Here is a 19,263-nt window from a genome sequence, read left to right as displayed (position 1 = left end):
GAGTGGGTAGATCGACAAACTTCAACAGTGTCATCCTCCTAAGGTGAGATTCTTTAGTGTGAGCTCATTAAAGGTAATGACCAACAGGTGCGTTCATGTGTCCTCTCCTGGAACAGACACACATTTTTTATTTTACCAGTCAAGTCTGTTAAGCTCAAATTCTTATTTTCAATGACAGCCTTATTCAGGGGCAGAACAACAGATTTTTACCTTGTCAGCTCAGGGATTTTTACCTTGTCAGCTCAGGGATTCGAACTTGCAACCTCTCAATTACTAGTCTAACCACTAGGCTACCTGCCGCCCCTCAATAAGGCATCTCAATATACAATACATAATCTAATATTGAAACAAGTAACTTTCTTTAATGCATTGGATAAACAATGTCTATAAATAGTTACAGGGAAATAGGAATTAACATTAGAAGCTAGGTTCAGAACACCCCTGCAACAAGCAGCCTAGTCTCAAAAAAGGTACCAAATCCAACTCCACATTAAGTCCACCTGGGTATAGTGTGCGTAATGTGAAAATCTAAAAGGACTCTCTCTGCAGGAAAGTTCTTTCAATATTGCCACCTCTACGTGTAGCCCAAACCTTTTCTATACCAATACACTGTCAGTTCTATTGGCCACTTCCATAAAATGTCTGGCAACAGGAGAGTGCGGACCAGCTACACAATTTTGGAATTCTATTGCATTTTGGTCGACGCACCTGAGCGCAGTGCTCACAACAACTTTGATTGACATAGACTGCATGGTATTTCATGTTATTTGACAATTAATGAAAAACAGCCATGTACAGTAACAGTCATCCTGTGTAAGGGTTTGTCCTTCTGCTGTGTTCCTCACAGGGAGAAGCAGGGCCAGATGGACCAGTTGGCCGTAAAGGGTCTCCAGTATGTGTCTTTGTTATATTCCTGTCATCGAGACTTCCTTTTTTCTTTCAGATATTTGTTCAAACTGAACAACTTCTTCTGTGTATTGTTTTTCTCATAGGGTCCCATAGGATTGTCAGGACAGAGAGGCTCTCCTGCACTTGGAGGAATCCAGGTAAGCGGGGGAGGACTTGGCCCCCACACCAGACAATTTTAGTCCTTGAGGCCCACATTTTTAGACATATAAAGATAATTTTGCGCAAAAATAAAACTAGTTATAAAGGCCCACTAGGCTAAACATTTGTGATGGAAAAATAAAAATATCATAAAATGATTTGTTGACGATATTATATTGATATTTGACTATATTTGCTTCTGTTGGTAGCATTAGCTATTGCCAGTCGGCTGTACCTACGCCAAAATTCCAGTATTTCAAAAGCTTGTTCTCCATTGTCTTTTCGCACTGAACACAAATATAAACTCAACATGTAAAGTGTTGGTCCCATGTTTCATGAGCTGAAATAAAAGATCCCAGACATTTTCCACACACACAAAAATATTATTTCTCTCAAAGTTTGTGCACACATGTGTTTACATCCCTGTTAGTGAGCATTTCTCCTTTGCCAAGATATTCCATCCACCTGACAGGTGTGGAATATTATATCACAACACAATGCTACAGATGTCTCAAGTTTTGAGGGAGCATGCAATGGCATGCTTACTGCAGGAATGTCCACCAGAGCTGTTGCTGCCAGAGAATTTAATGTTAATTTCTCTACCATAATCCGCCTCCAATGTAGTTTTAGAGAATTTGGCAGTATGTCCAACCAGCCACACAACTGCAGACCACATGTATGGCATCGTGTGGGAGAGCGGTTTGCTGATGTCAACATTGTGAAAAGAGTGCCCCATGGTGGCGGTGGGGTTATGGTATGGGCATAAGCTATGGACAATGAACACGATTGCACTTTTTTTTCTCCTCTTTTTTTCTGAATTTTACCCTCTTTTTCTCCCCAATTTCGTGGTTACCAATTGTTAGTAGTTACTATCTTGTCTCATCGCTACAACAGGCTCGGGAGAGACGAAGGTCGAAAGCCATGCGTCCTCCAAAATACAACCCAACCAAGCCGCACTGCTTCTTAACACAGCGCGCATCCAAACCGGAAGCCAGCCGCACCTCCCTAACCCGGACGACGTTAGGCCAATTGTGCGTCGCCCCATGGACCTCCTGGTCGCGGCCGGCTATGACAGAGCCTGGGCTCGAACCCAGAGTCTCAGCACAGCTAGCACTGCGTCACCCGGGAGGCCTCACAATTGCACTTTATCAATTGTAGTTTGAGTGCACAGAGATACCGTGACAAGATTCTGAGGCCCATTGTTGTGCCATTTATCCGCCGTCATCTCATGTTTCAGCATGATAATGCACGGCCCCATGTCACAAGGGTCTGTACACAATTCCTAGAAGCTGAAAATGTACCAGTTCTTCCAATGTCACACCTTGAGCATATTTGAGATGCTCTGGATCGACGTCTATGACAGCGTGTTCCAGTTCCCACCAATATCCAGAAACTTTGTACAGCCATTGAAGAGGTGTGGGACAACATTCCACAGGCCACAATCAACAGCCTAATCAACTCTATGTGAGGGAGAACTGTCATGCTGCATGTGGCAAATGGTGGTCACACCAGATACTGACTGGTTTTCTGATCCATGCCCCTACCTTTTTTTAAAGGTATCTGGGACCAACAGATGCACATTTGTATTCCCAGTCATGTAAAATCCATAGATTAGGGACACATTTATTTGATTTGATTTCCTTATATGAACTATGACTCAGTAAAAAAAAATATTGGTTGCATGTTGCGTTTATATTTTTGTTCAGTATAAATAGTGAGCCAACATATTTTTTGCAATACATATTGTATCGCCACCTAAGTATTGTGATATTATCATATTATGAGGTCCCTGGCAAATCCCAGGTCTACTAAAAATGGACCAGCCCATCTGTCATTTGCCCGAAATTCCAGATGGCCAGTCCGCCACTGCAAGTAAGACATGCCAACTAATTTGCACAGCAAATACACAGGCTCTGTGGTTATAATATTCACTTGATCCTTATGCGTTTTGATATACTGTGGCAGCAAAATTGGTCAAATTATATGATTATAGATACTCATTTTCAGTTCATACAATAATAGCACTGGTGGAAATCTCAATGTTCTTGCCAGCTACAGTAGATCTAGGAGATGACTTGTTTTCCTGGTATTCTCTCAGTAAATGTCCAGTTGAGTTTGGGGCTACCTGTTTAGTTTTTGGCATGGTCTAGTCCTAATGACTGCTCCTGCACACCAAACGCTGGCTCCTGGCAAGCAGAGCAGACAATGGGGCTCTCCCTGAAGCCTAGTAAGACAGTGGTGTAGATGTGAAAACCTACTTTTTAAATATCCATCTCCTGGCTAGTCTCAGTCTAGTGAAATATTAGCCATATCCAGATGGCCTCATAACCATGTGATTCAGATCCTGGCACAGGCCGTATAATCATATTGTTCATTATTGCAATCATACTGTATGATGACTTAGATGTACTTTATGACCTATTAATAAACAGGCTCTGACATACACAATGTGTATGCATACAACTGGTCTACTTGCATATAGCCTCATCATACGTCAACATTTTATTTTGCTGAAACAGTATTGAATGTTCTCATTTATTTTGTTGTCAGGGACATCCAGGGATGTATGGTCTTCCAGGTCAAAAAGGTGACATAGTAAGTTTAGTCACGTTCATCTTCTGTTTAATAAAATGTATTTCTTGTCAAAACCCACATAGGCCCAGTCATAAATCAACCCCTGCCTCTATCCCCTAGACACTTGCTGATGGCACCTGGTAGGAGTTGGTTTAGTCTATTTGATTATGTTTGTCTATTTCTGATTCTCTAAAGGGTGAAGTCGGGCCAATGGGCATGAAGGGTTTACCAGGCCTTGAAGGGCCCGTGGTGAGTTCTTTGTGGATGAGCTGCACATTACTCTACATTTTTATTTGGATAGACATGTGGCTGCAAACACGTTTTGGGATAAAACATAAACAGCATTCTGCATGGCATAATCAACATGCCAACATAGACTATTGTGAAAACTGATTCTAAAAGCTGTTTTAAAACTGGGTCATCAGAATAAAAAAGGTTTATTCGCCAGCTTTGTTGTTTGACTTATGGCCTCACTGCAGCAATAAAGTTCTTTAAAATCACAAATCTCCATGTGTCTTGCATCTCAGAGCTGACTCTGGCTTTTATACAGAAAAGTATGAGTTGACTTCTCACTCATTTTACAACTCTGCCAGCTGGTATTTCACTCACATGTTTTAGCTCCTGGTTTTAGTTCAAGCTCTAAAACAACAGAAATGGAAAACATATTTTGGATATGGCAATCTGTTTTACAGGGGTTTCCTTATTGAGATGAGGGCATACCTATATTTACTCTTAACATAGTATATAGTAAAAGGGTCCCCATTTAATCTCACCAAACAATGGGCCTGACATCCGATTTCGCTAGATACCCTGGGATACACTGTAGTGTAGAGAATCTAAAGCATCTGTGTGACTTTATGAGTTAAACAAATCCATGTCACTGTCTCTCTACCTCCTCTCCTCTCTCTGACGAAGTATCTGTCTGTCTTTTAGGGGACTGCTGGAATTCCAGGTCTGAAGGGGGCTCCAGGTGGCACAGTAAGATGTATATAATTATTATCTTGTTTATTAAACAGGAGTGACATCTTTAGAGAGGAGTGAGGCTCTATTCTATGAATCCTATCTGAGCAGATCTGACTTTTCCTATAGGGCTTCAGAGGACTAGATGGAGACAAAGGAGATGCTGGACCCAAAGGAGACAGGGTAGAGACTTGATTATGGGTTTGGATGCAGGGGTACAAGAATCATGACTATCACAAAGGCCATGTTCATGAAGATCTCATTAAAATAAAAATGGTTGTGAAAACCTTCATATTATATGGTGTTTTGATACCATTAGTATTTTTTTCCTCAGGGTTCTGTTGGTGCATCAGGGATCCTAGGCCGTCAGGGTGAGAGGGGTCAGAGTGGCCTCTCAGGCCTTCCTGGTGTCAGAGGTCAAGCTGGCCCCCAAGGCATTCCGGTAAACATCAGGATGACACCTGCTATTCACAGCCTTTATTACTGTAACATACATTAATAACACTCCTCATCTTCCTACTGTACCTCTTCTGCTGTTACATACTGATACATGATTCATGTAAAATGTTATGTTGGATACCTGTAGTTTGTGTTTATGAAATGGCACGGCCCATTTGAACCTTTGATGAGAGGGCTCTGATCCCTTTCTCTCCCATGCAGGGTGAAGACGGAGAGGTCGGCCTCCAGGGAGTGGTTGGAAAGGAGGGGTCAAAGGTCAGCAGAGTTTATCACTGTCTGGTGGAGTGATTACAACAAACTAGACTTAGACTTAGAATTACTTTATTTTTCCTGAGGGAACTTCATGTCCTGAGGGAACAACTAGAACTCTTCTGTTAGACCTCTCCTTTGTTCTAGTCTACATGCAGCTGCATTCAATGAGCCAATATTGAATGGCCAGCTTCCCAAAGATGTCAAAGTCTTATAACCTGAGTTTCAATACAATACAATATAATACTGACAGTTATGAGTTATGTCATGCCATATTCTTGTATCACATGCCATAATACAGACTCAAAATCTTAATTTTGAATGTCTCTCTTTGTTTCCACCTAAGGGCCACAGGGGAACTCCAGGCCATAATGGGAAATCGGGACCTAAAGGACCCAGGGTAACTGTCTCCTCAAATACAGTGTTTCCCAACTCCAGTCCTCGAGTACCCCTAATAGTAATCATTTTAGTTGTAGCCCCTGATCATTGAGGGCTCAATGATTAGTTGACAAGTTGAATGAGGTATGCTTGTTCGGGGCTACAACAGAAATGTGGGGTACTGGAGGACTGGAGTTTGGAAACACTGCTGTAATAGATCATCTTTGTAGATACATTACTATACCCTCTGCTGGAAGATGTTGTTGGGACTGGGGGAATAATCACATTCTCCCTCTGATATCTTCTATTTCCAGGGTCGTACTGGACAGCCTGGTCTTTTTGGTATACCTGGAATCCTGGTAAGAGAACAGTATTCATTCTCATATGAGTATTACTTGACAGACAATCCTTGATGGATAATGTAGCTATAGTAACAATCAGCTGTCCTTGTTGTGTGTGGTATGTATGCCAGACGTGTTTGTGTCTATGTCTGTGTGTTATGTTGCAGGGTTTTAGAGGCCTCATTGGGACTGAGGGTGCAGAAGGAAAGCCTGGTACACAGGTTCCCATTTTATAACTTTAACTTTTTTTAATATCACTTATTAGAATTGTCTACTGACTCCTTATTGTCTACTGTGCATTGTCAACGCAGTTCCTTGAACAGGTACTAACCCAGCAGTTTCAATCATTATTGATAAGTAGGTTTCAGGATAAGTTCTGTGTACAGATAGATAGATAGATAGATAGATAGATAGATAGATAGATAGATAGATAGATAGATAGATAGATAGATAGATAGATAGATAGATAGATAGATAGATAGATAGATAGATAGATAGATAGATAGATAGATAGATAGATAGATAGATAGATAGATAGATAGATAGATAGATAGATAGATAGATAGATAGATAGATAGATAGATAGATAGATAGATAGATAGATAGATAGATAGATAGATAGATAGATAGATAGATAGATAGATAGATAGTAGGATCTTAATTTGTTCATTCTTTTGTTGCAGAGAATTTTCCTGCACAACAGAAAATGCAAAATTGTAGTGTATTTGAGTTTTAAAATGTCCACTTTGGAATGTCAGACCTGATTTGCCCCTACAAAAATGTCCATTAATTATAATCCACATAATAATTCAAATTTCCCTTTGCTGCAGGATTATTTTCCTGCTGTAGAAAACTGACTAAAATTAAGATCCTACATCTGTACAGAAAATAAATGTATGGCATGATAAAAACAATATGTGTAATGTTTTTGTTGTTGTGTGTGATTGTAGGGTGAGCTTGGTTCTGCTGGTATTCCTGGAACTAAAGGACACAGAGTGAGTCAAACCCCTTTAACCAATCAGCTCTAAACAAGTAAAAGTCAACAGTGAAAAGAAAAGAAACACAAATGGCTCAATCATTGCTGAACTCTCATAAACCATAGCAATAAAGAGAGGTATGATTGGTTGTTTTTCAGATGATCCTCCTTAGACACAGATACAACAGCTTGCCTGTGGGCCTGTGGTGGCTATTGCTGTCCCAGCTCTCCTGTTTATATGAGCACCTACATGTCAGACAGATAAGACTAGATAGTGTACCAGTAAAGAGGTTTACAAGGCCCTGATCATCCCCAGGGGTTTGTAGGCTCAGTCAGTCAGTGTCTTTGTAAGACACATTCAGCATGGCACAGCCAGGGATGATCTGAGGTCCTCAACACTGCTTTGTAAAGTCTTGATACGTGATGCTGTTAGGGCACATTGAATTAGGGTATACATTTGTTGCTACAGTACATGGTCGTATATTCACGAGTCAATGTGTGTTTAACCTCTCTGTCATAAATCCAGGGATTTTCAGGTCTGGGGGGAGCACCAGGACGAGCAGGTCCCCCAGGTGCTCAGGTATGTCCAACAATAAATGTCGCTCACCTATCATTGCTGGACCTGCACATTCTGTCACCCTCCTCAACCTACCCATTCTTACCCTTTATGTTTATATCTATTTCATGATTTCAACAGGGTCCTCCAGGAAAGTCTGGACAAGACGTCAGTCCTGGGCCACCTGGTGATAGGGTGAGTACTGTAGGCCAAGAGCCTCTGTCTCAAACCGAAATATTACCGACATTTCTCGTTAATGAGTCTCTCTGTTCTCTAGGGCTTCACAGGGAAAGATGGCGTGGAGGGTCGCCAGGGGCCAGTGGGCATGTATGTAAGTGTTGCCTGTCCAACCCCAACAAGGTGTTAGAGTGGGCTAGTGGCCATAACCAGTCTACATTTAATTTATCTTAATGTGTTTAGAAAAGTATTTTTATAATCCCGCTGTGAGAGTTCATGCTCTGTAGGTGTTACTGTAATCTGTTCTTTTTTCTAAGAAAAGTGTAAAAGATAGATGTTTAAACCAATTATTATCATCCTAGTGCAGTGGTACCTACTACTGCCAACAACCAACTTTGTGTGGAACAACCAACTGTAACCATAACTGTGGAAACCCATTCCTTGTACAGGGCTACCCAGGAGCAGTGGGTTTAACTGGGAGACCTGGTCATTTTGGAGAGAGGGTAAGAAAATACCCCATACAGTTCTACCACATGTTAGTGTTAGTATAGTTGTTGATTTCATTGAATGCCACCTGTCTGTCTGTCTAACCTCAGGGGGAACCTGGTGTTAGAGGTCCCGCTGGTATCCCTGGGAAGAGTGGACCACCAGTGAGTACACTGTACTGACACTCACATTATGGAAAGAATAGTGTAAACTAATATTGGTGGAAATATTACACATTGATACCTTTAATTACCACGTTGATGTTTTTGATCTGTCCTATAGGGGTTAAAGGGATCTCATGGAGAGAGAGGGCTGGCTGGACCTCAGGTAAGGAAGCTCACTCTTTAAGACCATTTGACTAATACAGACTAGATTTAGACACCAGGTTTCCCCCTGGGGTTACAGCCTGACTCTGCCATTATGTTTTTCTGGTTTATCCACCTCAGGGTCGTCAAGGAGACAATGGACTCAATGGCATACAGGGGTCCCCAGTGAGTAGCACTTTTAAATAATGTCCTTGTCCTCTTGTTTGGTTAGATGGCACTTTGATGATTTGGTCATTTTGTTTTCTAGAGACAGATTAAGTTATGAGGTCCATGGTTGGCTGATGTGAATGTACTATGGTCCATATTTGTCTTCTGGTTGAATCAGAAGATAATAAAAAAATATGTTTTTATTGTTACATACATCGGATAGGTGCAATGCAATGTGTTTTTTACAGGGGCAGCCCTGGAGCAAATGAAGGTTAAGTGCCTTGCTCAAGGGCACTGGTATTTGAATCAGTGACATTTTGTTTACTGGCCCAAAGCTTTAACCGCTATGTACCTGGTTTTAGGGTCCTCCAGGCCTACCAGGGCCAGAGGGCAAGACAGGAAAGCCAGGCCCCCCAGGAAGCCAGGGGCCTCTGGGGCCTCAGTTGCTAGCCGGACCCACCGGGTTTCCAGTGAGTGGGTACTTTTCATCTTTCTCATTGTTTAATTCCAATAAAAAAAATGTCATCAGAGGCCTATCTGTATATTGGTATTATATTAGTATATTATATTATTTTTGTATTATTATATATTCTGTTGATTAAATATTTTAATGAATATTACAGATATTAACATGTATTATCAATACATGTATAGTCACTCTTGAGTCTGATAATGTATTTTATCTACTGTATCCAGGGCACTCCTGGGATAGATGGAGTAATGGGGCAGGTTGGAGAAAATGGAGTGCAGGTGAGTTCAATGTCAGCCCTAGCTCTTGTCTTTTTCTATTTTCCAATGATAGATTGAAAGGAATAAAGCATGAATCATGACAGTCAGTAATGCATTGAGTGATGTACTGTACTGTTGTGTCTGTTTAGGGAGCAGCAGGGCCTGTTGGGGACAGTGGGCCATCTGGACTGGATGGACAGCAGGTGTGTGTCTGTTCTTAGACAGTCGTATACCCATCCACCTCCATTAGGACTGATGTTGTGTTTTTTGCTATTTCTTTTTTCATGGTGTAAAGTGTGGTATATCATACAATACCTTTGCAATAGTGCTATCATGGCTGACATTGATGACCCTGTACTGTATTCTCCTGCCTCCCAGGGTCCCCCAGGAACAGTTGGTGAGGAGGGGCCATCTGGCAGGAAGGGTGAACCGGTCAGTGACATCATCACAATAGGATTTCCTCCCTTTTTCAGTAGTTCAGTTCAAATGTGTTAATTAGATCGCTCACTACTCTATCCCCACCTTTCTGACCCCATCTATGTTGCTGTGAGACAGGGAGCTCCAGGTCCCTTTGGAAAGGCAGGGCCGAATGGACTACAGGGAGAGCCAGGGCCACAGGGCTCCCAGGGGATGCAGGGTGAGCCTGGGCCAAGGGGCAAAGAGGTCAGGTGTATTACAATTTCTACCAAGCTCATCTACAGACACATGCTGCCATCATTGTCAGCTTGGGATGTGGTTTCATGGTTTTCTGTGATTGTCTGTTGCAGGGAGAGATGGGAGGTTTCGGCAACAGAGGATATCCTGGTCCTAAAGGACAAAAGGTAATGGAATTAACAGGATAAAGAAGGCCTACTTAATATATGCTTTATGTGTGGCTCTATATGTATGATACAATGCCTGTTAAGATTTTCAGAAGTCTTTGAAAAATGTTTTCTTGCTCCTCTGCCATACAAATCCCAATCTGATACTTTCCATATTGTTGTTTTTCCTCTCCAGGGGGACATAGGACCTCGTGGATTTTCTTGGTTGGAGGGGCCCTCAGGAGCTCTTGGGGACAAAGGGAAAAGAGGAGTGAAGGGAGAGAAGGGCTACGTAGGACTACGAGTGAGTGACTGATAAGGTGTATTCTATACTAATGTTTGATGGTTTAATAGAGGTGATGTGTGTGTGACATGTAGATTTGGCGCTTCAACAGTGTTCTGTTTCTGTTCATCAGGGCCAGGTGGGGTTGATGGGGGAAGCTGGACCATCAGGCTTGTCTGGACTGGAAGTAGGTTTGAAGTAGACTGGAGTGTATTGATAGTTCGAACATCTGTTATTACTCAGTAATGGCAATGTCTCTAATGGCATTGTCGAATACTCTGCCTCACAACCTGTTATTGTTCCAGGGTGTTCCAGGACCTTTTGGATTAGCTGGGGCTGATGGACCACAAGGGCAGAAGGTACAGTATGATGTTGAAATTCTCTAATCACGATTGGGACAATGATATAGCTGTACCGTAACATGGAGTTGTAATTTCTCTAGGGGGACAAAGGCCCTTATGGTATGGCTGGGAACCCTGGAAACTCAGGCCTTAAGGTATGTATTGCCAGCAAAATTGTTGTTCATTTTCATGAATGAATTATAGAGAGTAATGTAACTGTAGGCTTGATTGGTTTTATTGAGCTGTTGTCTTCTAATGACAGGGGATGTCAGGCATCAGTGGAGTGAATGGTGACATGGGGAAACATGGACCAAAGGTACCTAGTATCCAAATCATCTGCCAATTTATTTTGATAAGATTGTAATTCAAACCATATGCACAGCAATTGCATGGTCAATTTCTGTCATAATTCAATTTTGTTGGTTTATTGTAGGGAGTGCGGGGAGGCATGGGGAGACAGGGAGAGATTGGTCCAAAGGGTTTCCCCGGACTTAAGGGGCCCAAAGATGAGCCTGGAGATAAAGGAGAACCAGGAGATCAGGTGAGGCTGATTGATATCTTTCTTTCTAGAGAACATCTAAATTGTTCATTAAGATGACGGTCTGAATGTCTCTGTCGGGTCCAGGGTCCAGAGGGTCTTCCAGGCGACAGGGGGCCCCAAGCATCTCCTGGATTGAAGGTAGGAACACAGACACATGTGAACTGTGGTGTTGATATGTCTTTGGCAACATGACATAAGTTAACATTTTGGTTGATGTTTTTTTTTACTCATCCCTACTCTTAGGGTTTGCCTGGTGAGGTGGGGCCTCAGGGAACTGTTGGCCCACCAGGACCTTTGGTAAGTGCTACAAAAACGTTTTAGACCTAATATATACAAATGAAACACACATATTCCATATTCCATGTTTTAGGATAAGTCAACATTACCTTTTTGCTCTTCAGGGACCAAAAGGTCAAACAGGCCCTGAGGGGAGACTAGGCCAGAAAGGTCAAAAGGTCAGGTTAAGCTTCACCTTTCACCTGTCTTTACATCTACATATATAGTATTTAGCACTCTGTCCCATTCTGACATCCTACCTGTATCAAAGGCCATATCATAATGTCCACTTAGTGTAGTATGTGATTGTAGGTCTTTCTTTTTGTCAGGGGTATGATGGTCGAAATGGATATCCAGGAAAGACTGGACACATTGGAAGGAGGGTGAGAATTACACCATTGCTTATTCAGTCTCTTTTTCATATGTTAAAAATGTATCGTTCCAACTAATATGGATCTTGATTCTTCATTTGATTCTAAAAGCTGTTTTTGTTTCCATGTAAGGGGAATAGAGGAAAAACTGGAAGCAAAGGCTTAGGTGGAGAGAGAGGAGAAAAGGTCAGTAATCACTATTGACCGTGAGAAACTCTGGCCCGATTTTGCATTCGCCATAACATACAGTATAATGTTTCTTCACCTTGATAATATTTTGCAGTGGTGAAAGTTTGTGTAAGGTCAATGGGGCATCAGATTTTAATCAGGATTTGACCTTTCTTTGGCCTACAGGGAAAGAGGGGAGATTTTGGTTCAACCGGGCCTCCAGGAAGACAAGGGCCTTACGTAAGTTATTTGATCTGTTTTGGAAAGGCTGTGTGCACTTTTCAATGCCAGGAGGATTAGCTGTATAACTCAATCACTGGGTCACCAAAACTCAGCAAATAACGTCCCTTGTTTCTCTCAAAGGGGACACCTGGCTTACAAGGGGAGAAGGGTCTAATGGGTGGACCAGGTATAGAGGTAAGACCTTGACTGAAGCCTCAACAGGATTATGATATGATTGAAGAAGTACAGCACTTTGAGCTCATTTTATGTGACACTAATATATTTCCCCTAAACTTACAGGGAGAGAAGGGGAAGATGGGATTAACAGGTCCTCCTGGAGGTCAGGGGTTGAAGGTACTTTTGAGCTCATTTATCCCAAGAAGCATATTACACTCGAGTCAGATGTACTAAAAATCTTAATGTAGATTTACTATGGATGCATTTTGCCTCCATCATTCCCATGTTCATATCCCTATACATTTCCTGTATGTAATAATGGACCCAGTTCCATGATCTATTGAGTCAGTTGAGTGTCTGTTTCAGGGGACACAAGGCCCTTTGGGTCAGACAGGGAGGGCTGGCCTAAAAGGAGAACAAGTAAGATGCACCTTCTAGTATCTGTCCGTCTAGTGTGTTCCGACTCAGTGTTCTGTTAAGTATTCATCATTAATCGTGGCATTGCTATTGAGTTGTACTGACAGTGATTTATGTGTTCTGTCTTTGTAGGGAGACATTGGTCCTCATGGGGAATGGGGGACCCCAGGTCTACCTGGACTGCCTGTAAGTTGTCCTTTTTCAGAAATATGGTACTGTTATTACCCTTGTATTTATGAAAATATAGTAAACATACTTATACAGGAAAAAAAGTAAATGCTAATGTGATGAATTTTCTCTTTCTATAGGGTTTGTTTGGAGAAAAGGTATGTGTATAACAGTTCTCTAAATATAAATACACACATTTGTTCTGTTTTTTATGCATACCTTTGTGTCTTGTCAATGAATTATTTGGAGATTGGGGGATTTACTGAGGGCACTAACTAAATTTGCCTAATTGTCAGGGTCTAAAAGGATTTGCTGGAACAGCAGGTCCTGTTGGAGTGAGAGGCCTGCCTGTGAGTATGACCCTACTCACATCACAAAACATTACAGTAGCAGACACTTTACATCTGTTTAATGAAATCAAAATAATTCCTGACCCAATCTGGCAACCCAGGGCAATGAGATTAACGTAGATATTGTGTTTGTTTTTCCTTATTTATGTCAGGGCCTCCCTGGACCTCCTGGCCCCCCTGGAACCTCTCTGAATCTTTCTCTGGCACAACTCAAGGCAAGTCGTTGGTAATCTATCCAAGCACATCCAAATACTTCCATTTTGAAACTAAAGCCATTTCAGCAAATTTAGCCATAACTATTTATATTACAACATCTCCTTGTTTCACCCCCTGCCTGATCAGGACATCATGTACCTGTCAGACAAGCCCAACTACCTCCTGATCCAGACTCTGCTGGATTTATTGCACCAAGAACTGCACTTGCTCATAGATCCACCAGACGGCACTAAAGAACACCCAGCTACCACCTGCTTGGAGCTCTGGCTCTCCCAGCCCAACTTCACTAATGGTATGGGCTTTTTCCACAATGTGAAGACTTCTCTGTTATATTCTAATACCACAATATTGGTATCAGATATTTTAAAGCATCTTAAATGCACAATATGCTTATTGGATTTGTGTGGGAGCGGTTGTACAGCAGCAGAGAGATGGAACCCTGCTCAGTTTCTGATGTAAAGGTTGTTACATGTTCCAGGGATGTATTACATTGATCCTAACCAGGGCAGCCCAGCTGATGCCCTTCTGGTGTACTGTGACTTCACTGCAGCACCAAAGACCTGTCTGTCTCCGCTCCAGCCTCAGGTACTTGCACACACACTTCTGGCTCTGGGACCCACTGAACCATAGATCTTATATAATATGGTAATAACATATGCTAAATGTATGTAATAACATATGAAATACATTCAAACCTCAGGTGCCAGTAAAAGCATGGCTGAAGGATTCTGGGACAAATAACTCATTTCATTGGTTGAGTTCAAAGGAAAAAGGCTTTCAGGTAAGTCTCAAATCCAATCATGATTCTCAAATCGAATCAAATCAAAGTTTATTTGTCATATGCAAAGGATACATGTGGTGTACACAGTACAATGAAATGCTTTTGTGTTTCTGGTTTGATTTCCTTCCTTCCATGCCCTCTCCCAGTTTGAGTATCTAGGACCCGACGTGGTGCAGATGAGATTCCTGAGGTTGAACAGCAGGCTCACCAGTCAGAACATCACATACTCCTGCCAGCCTGGGAACATACAGGGACCAGGCGAAAGAGAGGTGAAGTTCCTGGCAGACACACAAAGACAGAGTTACCTGGGGACATTACAAGATTGCGTGGTATGTTTTTAGACTACCCTATAATGATTACCATGTACTGTATTAGATTGTGGTGGTGGTGGTGGTGAGGAGGGAAGGCTGTTGAGAGATGGTGAAGAGAGTCACTTCAATACTTAATGTACTTTGTGTTTCTCTTGGCAGCCCTCTGAGGAGCTGCATTCCGGAGGCCGTCGTGAGGCGGTGTTCCAGTTTGAGAGTGAGGACTTGGATCTGCTTCCCCTGAGAGATCTGGCAGTGTTTGGCAGCAGTGACCTCACACAGGAGTTTGGATTCACTGTTGGGCCTGTGTGCTTCAGCTAAAGGAAGAGAGACACTCTCTAAGGACTGATAACAGCAGAGACAACAATGAGACAACCACCAGCCAGTGGGGAAATGACCCAGAGAAATGGGAGAGAAACAGATACAGAGAAAGACATCAGCATCTCTCCTCTTCTCATGACATTCTTGTTTATTGCTAAGACAAAGTAGACGTACCAACCAACAGGAAAAAGTGTCTCTTTTCTCTATCCAAAGGTTGACCAGTTACAAATATGAACTGGTTAGCCTATCCATTTTCAGGCCAGTGATATTCTTGAGAGAAATTATCTTTGTATTTTTGTTTACACTGATTTCACTGGTGATATTGAAACATGCTTATTTATGTAATTGGTTTAAATGACCGAGGTTTCTTTAAATGCTAAAGGTTGCTATAATTATTTTTTCACGTTACCCATACTTAATTCAGGTATGTTCTTGATGAAGAGCACTGTGGTTTACACATTAACCTTCACTGCTGCAATTTAACAATGTGTCCCAAATTGGAGACATAGCTAAATCTCTATTTTATGAGCTCCTTGCTCACTCTACGTCATTATATACACACTATACCCTTACATCTATTATTAGGAACTATGACAATGAATTATGTCTGGTGATAATATTGTATGCATTATTGCATCACCTGATAGATGCAGTAACCTAATCACCATTTGTGAAATTGTGATGTTTTGATTTCTGTTGATACAGAGGAACAATGCAGTACTGTAAAAAAAAAAAATGTGTTTTTACGTTTTTCTTCAGTTTCATCTTTGTTTCAATATATGTATTTAATTGTGTGATTTACTTAATTTATATGCTGGCCATTTTCTTTGTTGTTTTTCTTTTTAAGTTTGAATAAATAGCAATCATTCATATTCTCATGTTTTGTATTGTGCCCCCGAGATAATAGTACTTTTGTTGTTAGACGGAAATGTATGAATAAATGAAGGGACTGTACTAATTAATTCCTAATGAATTGGTATTGTCATATGGAATATTACACACAATTTATTGAGCACCCAAACCATTTGAAAATAAGCTATTTTATTTTCAGTAAAACTTGAAACAATTGAGAACGATGTGATTTGACTAGATTCGAATGAAAATTAACTACTGATGTTTCATTAAAAGTAATCGGACAAAGTGTTGATTTGAGAGAAAGGCGTGTATTTACAATGTATCATCCTCAGACTTGTATCAACGAATTTATTTTGTTGCTTCCGCTCTGTTCGGTCAGGTTACTTTTTCTAGCACTGAGCGCGTGGCATGTATAGATATTGCATTGCTGCTCTTGGGTAGAGAATCGTTCTCTTCAAGGTATGCAATCATTTTAAACGAACACTTGCCGGTTTCCTGTTAGACATGCTCATCGTTTGTAGTAAATTAACTTTACTCGTGTAACTGCTTGTTTTTAGGCTGTAGGCCTCGTAATGCCTCGGTCTATAGTCGCTTTGTGAATCGGTCAGGCTTCGCTCAAGATCCAGGACATTGGAATTGGAGCTCTGAAGAGCACGAGATACCATACACTGTTGAATAAAAGGTCAAGTACATTTATTTCTAAATTCAACGTCTTATTTTAGTATACGTTTTGATTGTGTTAGCTTGCACATTGTTTTTGTTTGCGAGGATGTTTTCAGTCGTAATTATCAGGGGCGTATTCATTACGCAGATTCTGTTGGATAACGTTTCTTAAACGGAACGAAACGGGGAGGGACCTGCCTGAATTTTTCCAATAGAAACTCTTGTTTTTCTCCCGTTTGGTTCTTACACGGTAAACTGTTTCCGTAATGAATACATCCCAGCTGTTGCGAGTAGACTTCGGGCATAGTCTCCCTCTAGCTAGCAGATTGTAACGGGCTAATGTGACGCTCCAGTAGCGGTTACAGGATAGGTACTGTTTGGAGAAGCACAGAGCATTTTCGACCAACCTTTTTTGGGCCAAACATGTATCTTCTAAAATTCCCATGTCCAGCTGCAAGTGGTTTGAATTTATAAAATGCTCCGATATTAAAATACATGTTTTGTGCCAAGTGATCCAACAATGTATACGCAGCCATCTTGTCTAATTCAAATGTTCTCTCTCTCATTGATCAAAACAACCGTGTCATCATGGCATGCAGCACTTTGGGGTGGTCATCCACCTGTCTCAATGAGGGGATTTGATTCATCTGAACCGTGTAGGCGTTTTGCACCGGTTGAAAGTTGATTGCGTTCATTTTGGAACCGGGCTGCTCCCTGGCATGAACAAGGTGCACTGTTCAAAGCCCACAGTCTGCTCAACACAAACGTGACGTAATGAGTAGTATTTTGTGTTTTCTCATGCAAAAGTGATTTGCTTTTGAAAATAAACACTTGATCTGCCTTCCCAATGAATGGATGTTCCCCAATGCTGGAAGGGGGCCCGAGTGAAAAAAACTTTGGGAACCAGTGGAGGCTGCTGAGGGGAACGAGGTGGCTGTTGATTTCAGCGCACATATGGGTGCACACAGTGTTGAGAACCAGCTGAGCACTCGCTCATGTCCGGATTATGGAATCTATACAACACACCACTAAAGCTATAGAATACAGGTAGACTAAGCCTAACTACAGTAATAGATGCATGAAGAATGTGTCCCTACGCCAAACAGTACCTACCCTGAGCATCACATTAGCCCGTGACAATCTGCTAGCTACCACTCGTCAGCTGGCATACAGTATCTTAAAAGTCATTTCTTTCCTTTCGAAGCTAATTTGACCTGTTTGGGAACAAATGTAAGCAATATTTTCAATAGTTAGGTCAATTGGCAGGCTGTAAATAAGGAAAGACGGTGACAATAATGTAAATATAACAATAATATATGCCATTTAGCCGACACTTTTATCCAAAGCGACTTACCAAAGCGATGTGTGTCTACATTTTATGTATGGGTGGTCCCGGAAATCGAACCCACTACCCTGACATTACAAGTGCCATGCTCTACCAACTGAGCTACACAGGACTAGTCAAGTACTCACTAACAATAATTGGCTGTGATTGACAGGAATATTTTCAAACATGTCATTATTATCAATAAAAGGTTTGTAAATGAAACTGCATTGCTTTGTTTTCAGATATTATGCTTTATTTGTCAATTGAAGCAAAATCATAATTGTATGCTATATCCTACAAACATTTAGTCCTATTTATGTGTCCTCAATATTGAAAGTCATTTGGTCTAATAAAGTACATCTCTCTACAGTTGAGTTTGTATAATTAGAGAAGGGAGGTTGTGTTGCCTCTGCTGTCATTTCTCATTTGCAGCCTACTTTCCTCCTCTAGCATAGAGTCTATGACTTCACTGTGGGGTAGGCTGGAGACATGCACTCACCATCAAGGAAGGAATTTGTGTCTTTAACCTTCACTGGAAGTGGCAACTATAACAGCAAACAGTGGAGAAGACAGTCCTGCTGGAGGGTGAGTGAGTGCTGAAGGAAGTCAACCAACCTACATATCTTAATCACAAACTCTGGTCTGATGACTTACTATGTATGCTTTGCAGTTGATTGATAGGCTATACTATATATCCCACTGAATGTTTTATACTGCAAATATAGCATGACATTTTTAATGGTTTACTAACTTGAATGAAAAAATGCCCCGAGACACAATTATCATCATATCCATAATATCATGTGATTGTCACTCCAACAGAAAATGACTAGTTCAGACCTGTCACTGTCAATCTGTGGAGATATGACACCAGGATGGTGATGTTTATCCGAAGAATATGACAATGCAGTGCCTCTGTATAGTACGTAGCAGCATGGTACTGACAGTTGATCAGACATGTTGCACTGTGTGTGACATTCAGTGGTTCTTCTGGATTTCTTTCTTCGTGTGACTCTCTCCTGACAGACAAGCTGGTGCAATCAATTGTAGCTGAGTTTTGGTGTTATTTACTCTGCTTACTGCTTTGTAATTTTCTATCTCCTCCAATTTGTACCCATTTCTCCACAGAAATGGAAACAGTTATCCAGATTGCAGCGCAACCTCATCCTCTTCAGCGTGGCTCTCATGTTAGTTTGTGGGATTGCCACTTACCCCACTGTCACAGAACACTTCAGAGGTAAGGCCAGCAAAAAAATCTAATTTTTATGGTGGT

General features: G+C 41.4%; 4 protein-coding genes and 1 long non-coding RNA gene across 11 annotated transcripts in view; 4 read left to right on the top strand and 1 right to left on the bottom strand.

Annotated features, from left to right (window-relative positions):
- Positions 1 to 852: 852 nt before the first annotated feature.
- LOC116362015 (collagen alpha-1(IX) chain-like) lies at positions 853 to 7,739 on the top strand. The gene is made up of 14 exons (XM_031816329.1): positions 853 to 892; positions 993 to 1,046; positions 3,598 to 3,642; positions 3,817 to 3,870; positions 4,555 to 4,599; positions 4,711 to 4,764; positions 4,916 to 5,023; positions 5,242 to 5,295; positions 5,636 to 5,689; positions 5,982 to 6,026; positions 6,176 to 6,229; positions 6,959 to 7,003; positions 7,521 to 7,564; positions 7,682 to 7,739. Exons 3-14 carry the CDS (start codon positions 3,610 to 3,612, stop codon positions 7,737 to 7,739), a joined length of 648 nt encoding a protein of 215 aa, XP_031672189.1. The 5' UTR covers positions 853 to 892; positions 993 to 1,046; positions 3,598 to 3,609.
- Positions 7,249 to 13,851, top strand: LOC109873372 (collagen alpha-1(I) chain-like). The gene is made up of 32 exons (XM_031818915.1): positions 7,249 to 7,564; positions 7,682 to 7,735; positions 7,818 to 7,871; positions 8,167 to 8,220; positions 8,314 to 8,367; positions 8,486 to 8,530; positions 8,650 to 8,694; positions 9,039 to 9,146; positions 9,373 to 9,426; positions 9,555 to 9,608; positions 9,784 to 9,837; positions 9,961 to 10,068; positions 10,173 to 10,226; positions 10,402 to 10,509; positions 10,622 to 10,675; positions 10,794 to 10,847; positions 10,931 to 10,984; positions 11,092 to 11,145; positions 11,263 to 11,370; positions 11,455 to 11,508; positions 11,614 to 11,667; positions 11,772 to 11,825; positions 11,976 to 12,029; positions 12,150 to 12,203; positions 12,372 to 12,425; positions 12,549 to 12,602; positions 12,708 to 12,761; positions 12,951 to 13,004; positions 13,134 to 13,187; positions 13,310 to 13,327; positions 13,466 to 13,519; positions 13,672 to 13,851. Exons 3-32 carry the CDS (start codon positions 7,866 to 7,868, stop codon positions 13,747 to 13,749), a joined length of 1,758 nt encoding a protein of 585 aa, XP_031674775.1. The 5' UTR covers positions 7,249 to 7,564; positions 7,682 to 7,735; positions 7,818 to 7,865; the 3' UTR covers positions 13,750 to 13,851.
- On the top strand, positions 13,756 to 16,038 carry LOC116367813 (collagen alpha-1(II) chain). The gene is made up of 5 exons (XM_031819001.1): positions 13,756 to 14,027; positions 14,214 to 14,320; positions 14,436 to 14,516; positions 14,663 to 14,845; positions 14,987 to 16,038. Exons 1-5 carry the CDS (start codon positions 13,868 to 13,870, stop codon positions 15,143 to 15,145), a joined length of 690 nt encoding a protein of 229 aa, XP_031674861.1. The 5' UTR covers positions 13,756 to 13,867; the 3' UTR covers positions 15,146 to 16,038.
- Positions 14,529 to 17,227, bottom strand: LOC109877707 (uncharacterized). 5 transcript variants are annotated; one of them, XR_002253270.2, is made up of 3 exons: positions 17,071 to 17,227; positions 14,877 to 15,141; positions 14,529 to 14,794 (listed from the first exon to the last, which is right to left on the bottom strand). It is a non-coding gene; the product is annotated as an uncharacterized LOC109877707 (long non-coding RNA). The 5 variants fall into 5 exon arrangements; XR_002253276.2 differs by having other exon boundaries at positions 14,529 to 14,753; XR_002253269.2 differs by having other exon boundaries at positions 14,968 to 15,141; positions 17,071 to 17,206.
- The window catches only part of man1b1b (mannosidase, alpha, class 1B, member 1b), a 15,015-nt gene continuing 11,898 nt past the window's right edge, over positions 16,147 to 19,263 (top strand). Inside the window, exons 1-4 of one of the 3 annotated variants that reach the window (XM_020469908.2) lie at positions 16,147 to 16,459; positions 16,558 to 16,682; positions 18,441 to 18,575; positions 19,119 to 19,227. In XM_020469908.2, coding sequence (XP_020325497.1) covers positions 18,480 to 18,575; positions 19,119 to 19,227 — 205 coding nt within the window. In that variant the 5' untranslated portion in view covers positions 16,147 to 16,459; positions 16,558 to 16,682; positions 18,441 to 18,479. Of the gene's footprint in view, positions 18,576 to 19,118; positions 19,228 to 19,263 lie in introns of all 3 variants that reach the window. The other 2 variants (XM_031818914.1, XM_031818913.1) reach the window with 2 other exon arrangements.

This window comes from Oncorhynchus kisutch, linkage group LG3 (genome assembly GCF_002021735.2).
Source record: "Oncorhynchus kisutch isolate 150728-3 linkage group LG3, Okis_V2, whole genome shotgun sequence".
Lineage (NCBI taxonomy): Eukaryota > Metazoa > Chordata > Actinopteri > Salmoniformes > Salmonidae > Oncorhynchus > Oncorhynchus kisutch.
This window is presented reverse-complemented; position numbering and strand designations above follow the sequence as displayed.

Excerpts from the sequence above, each read along its gene's own strand:
- LOC116362015 (XM_031816329.1), top strand. The coding sequence starts at position 3,610 with ATGTATGGTCTTCCAGGTCAAAAAGGTGACATA. Across the intron at positions 4,600-4,710 it reads AGGGGGCTCCAGGTGGCACA|GGCTTCAGAGGACTAGATGG; the intron begins GTAAGATGTATA and ends CTTTTCCTATAG. Across the intron at positions 5,296-5,635 it reads TTGGAAAGGAGGGGTCAAAG|GGCCACAGGGGAACTCCAGG; the intron begins GTCAGCAGAGTT and ends TTTCCACCTAAG.
- LOC109873372 (XM_031818915.1), top strand. Across the intron at positions 11,146-11,262 it reads TGGGGAAACATGGACCAAAG|GGAGTGCGGGGAGGCATGGG; the intron begins GTACCTAGTATC and ends GGTTTATTGTAG. Across the intron at positions 12,030-12,149 it reads CTGGACACATTGGAAGGAGG|GGGAATAGAGGAAAAACTGG; the intron begins GTGAGAATTACA and ends TTTCCATGTAAG.
- LOC116367813 (XM_031819001.1), top strand. The coding sequence starts at position 13,868 with ATGTACCTGTCAGACAAGCCCAACTACCTCCTGATCCAGACTCTGCTG. Across the intron at positions 14,028-14,213 it reads CCAGCCCAACTTCACTAATG|GGATGTATTACATTGATCCT; the intron begins GTATGGGCTTTT and ends TACATGTTCCAG. Across the intron at positions 14,846-14,986 it reads GGACATTACAAGATTGCGTG|CCCTCTGAGGAGCTGCATTC; the intron begins GTATGTTTTTAG and ends TTCTCTTGGCAG.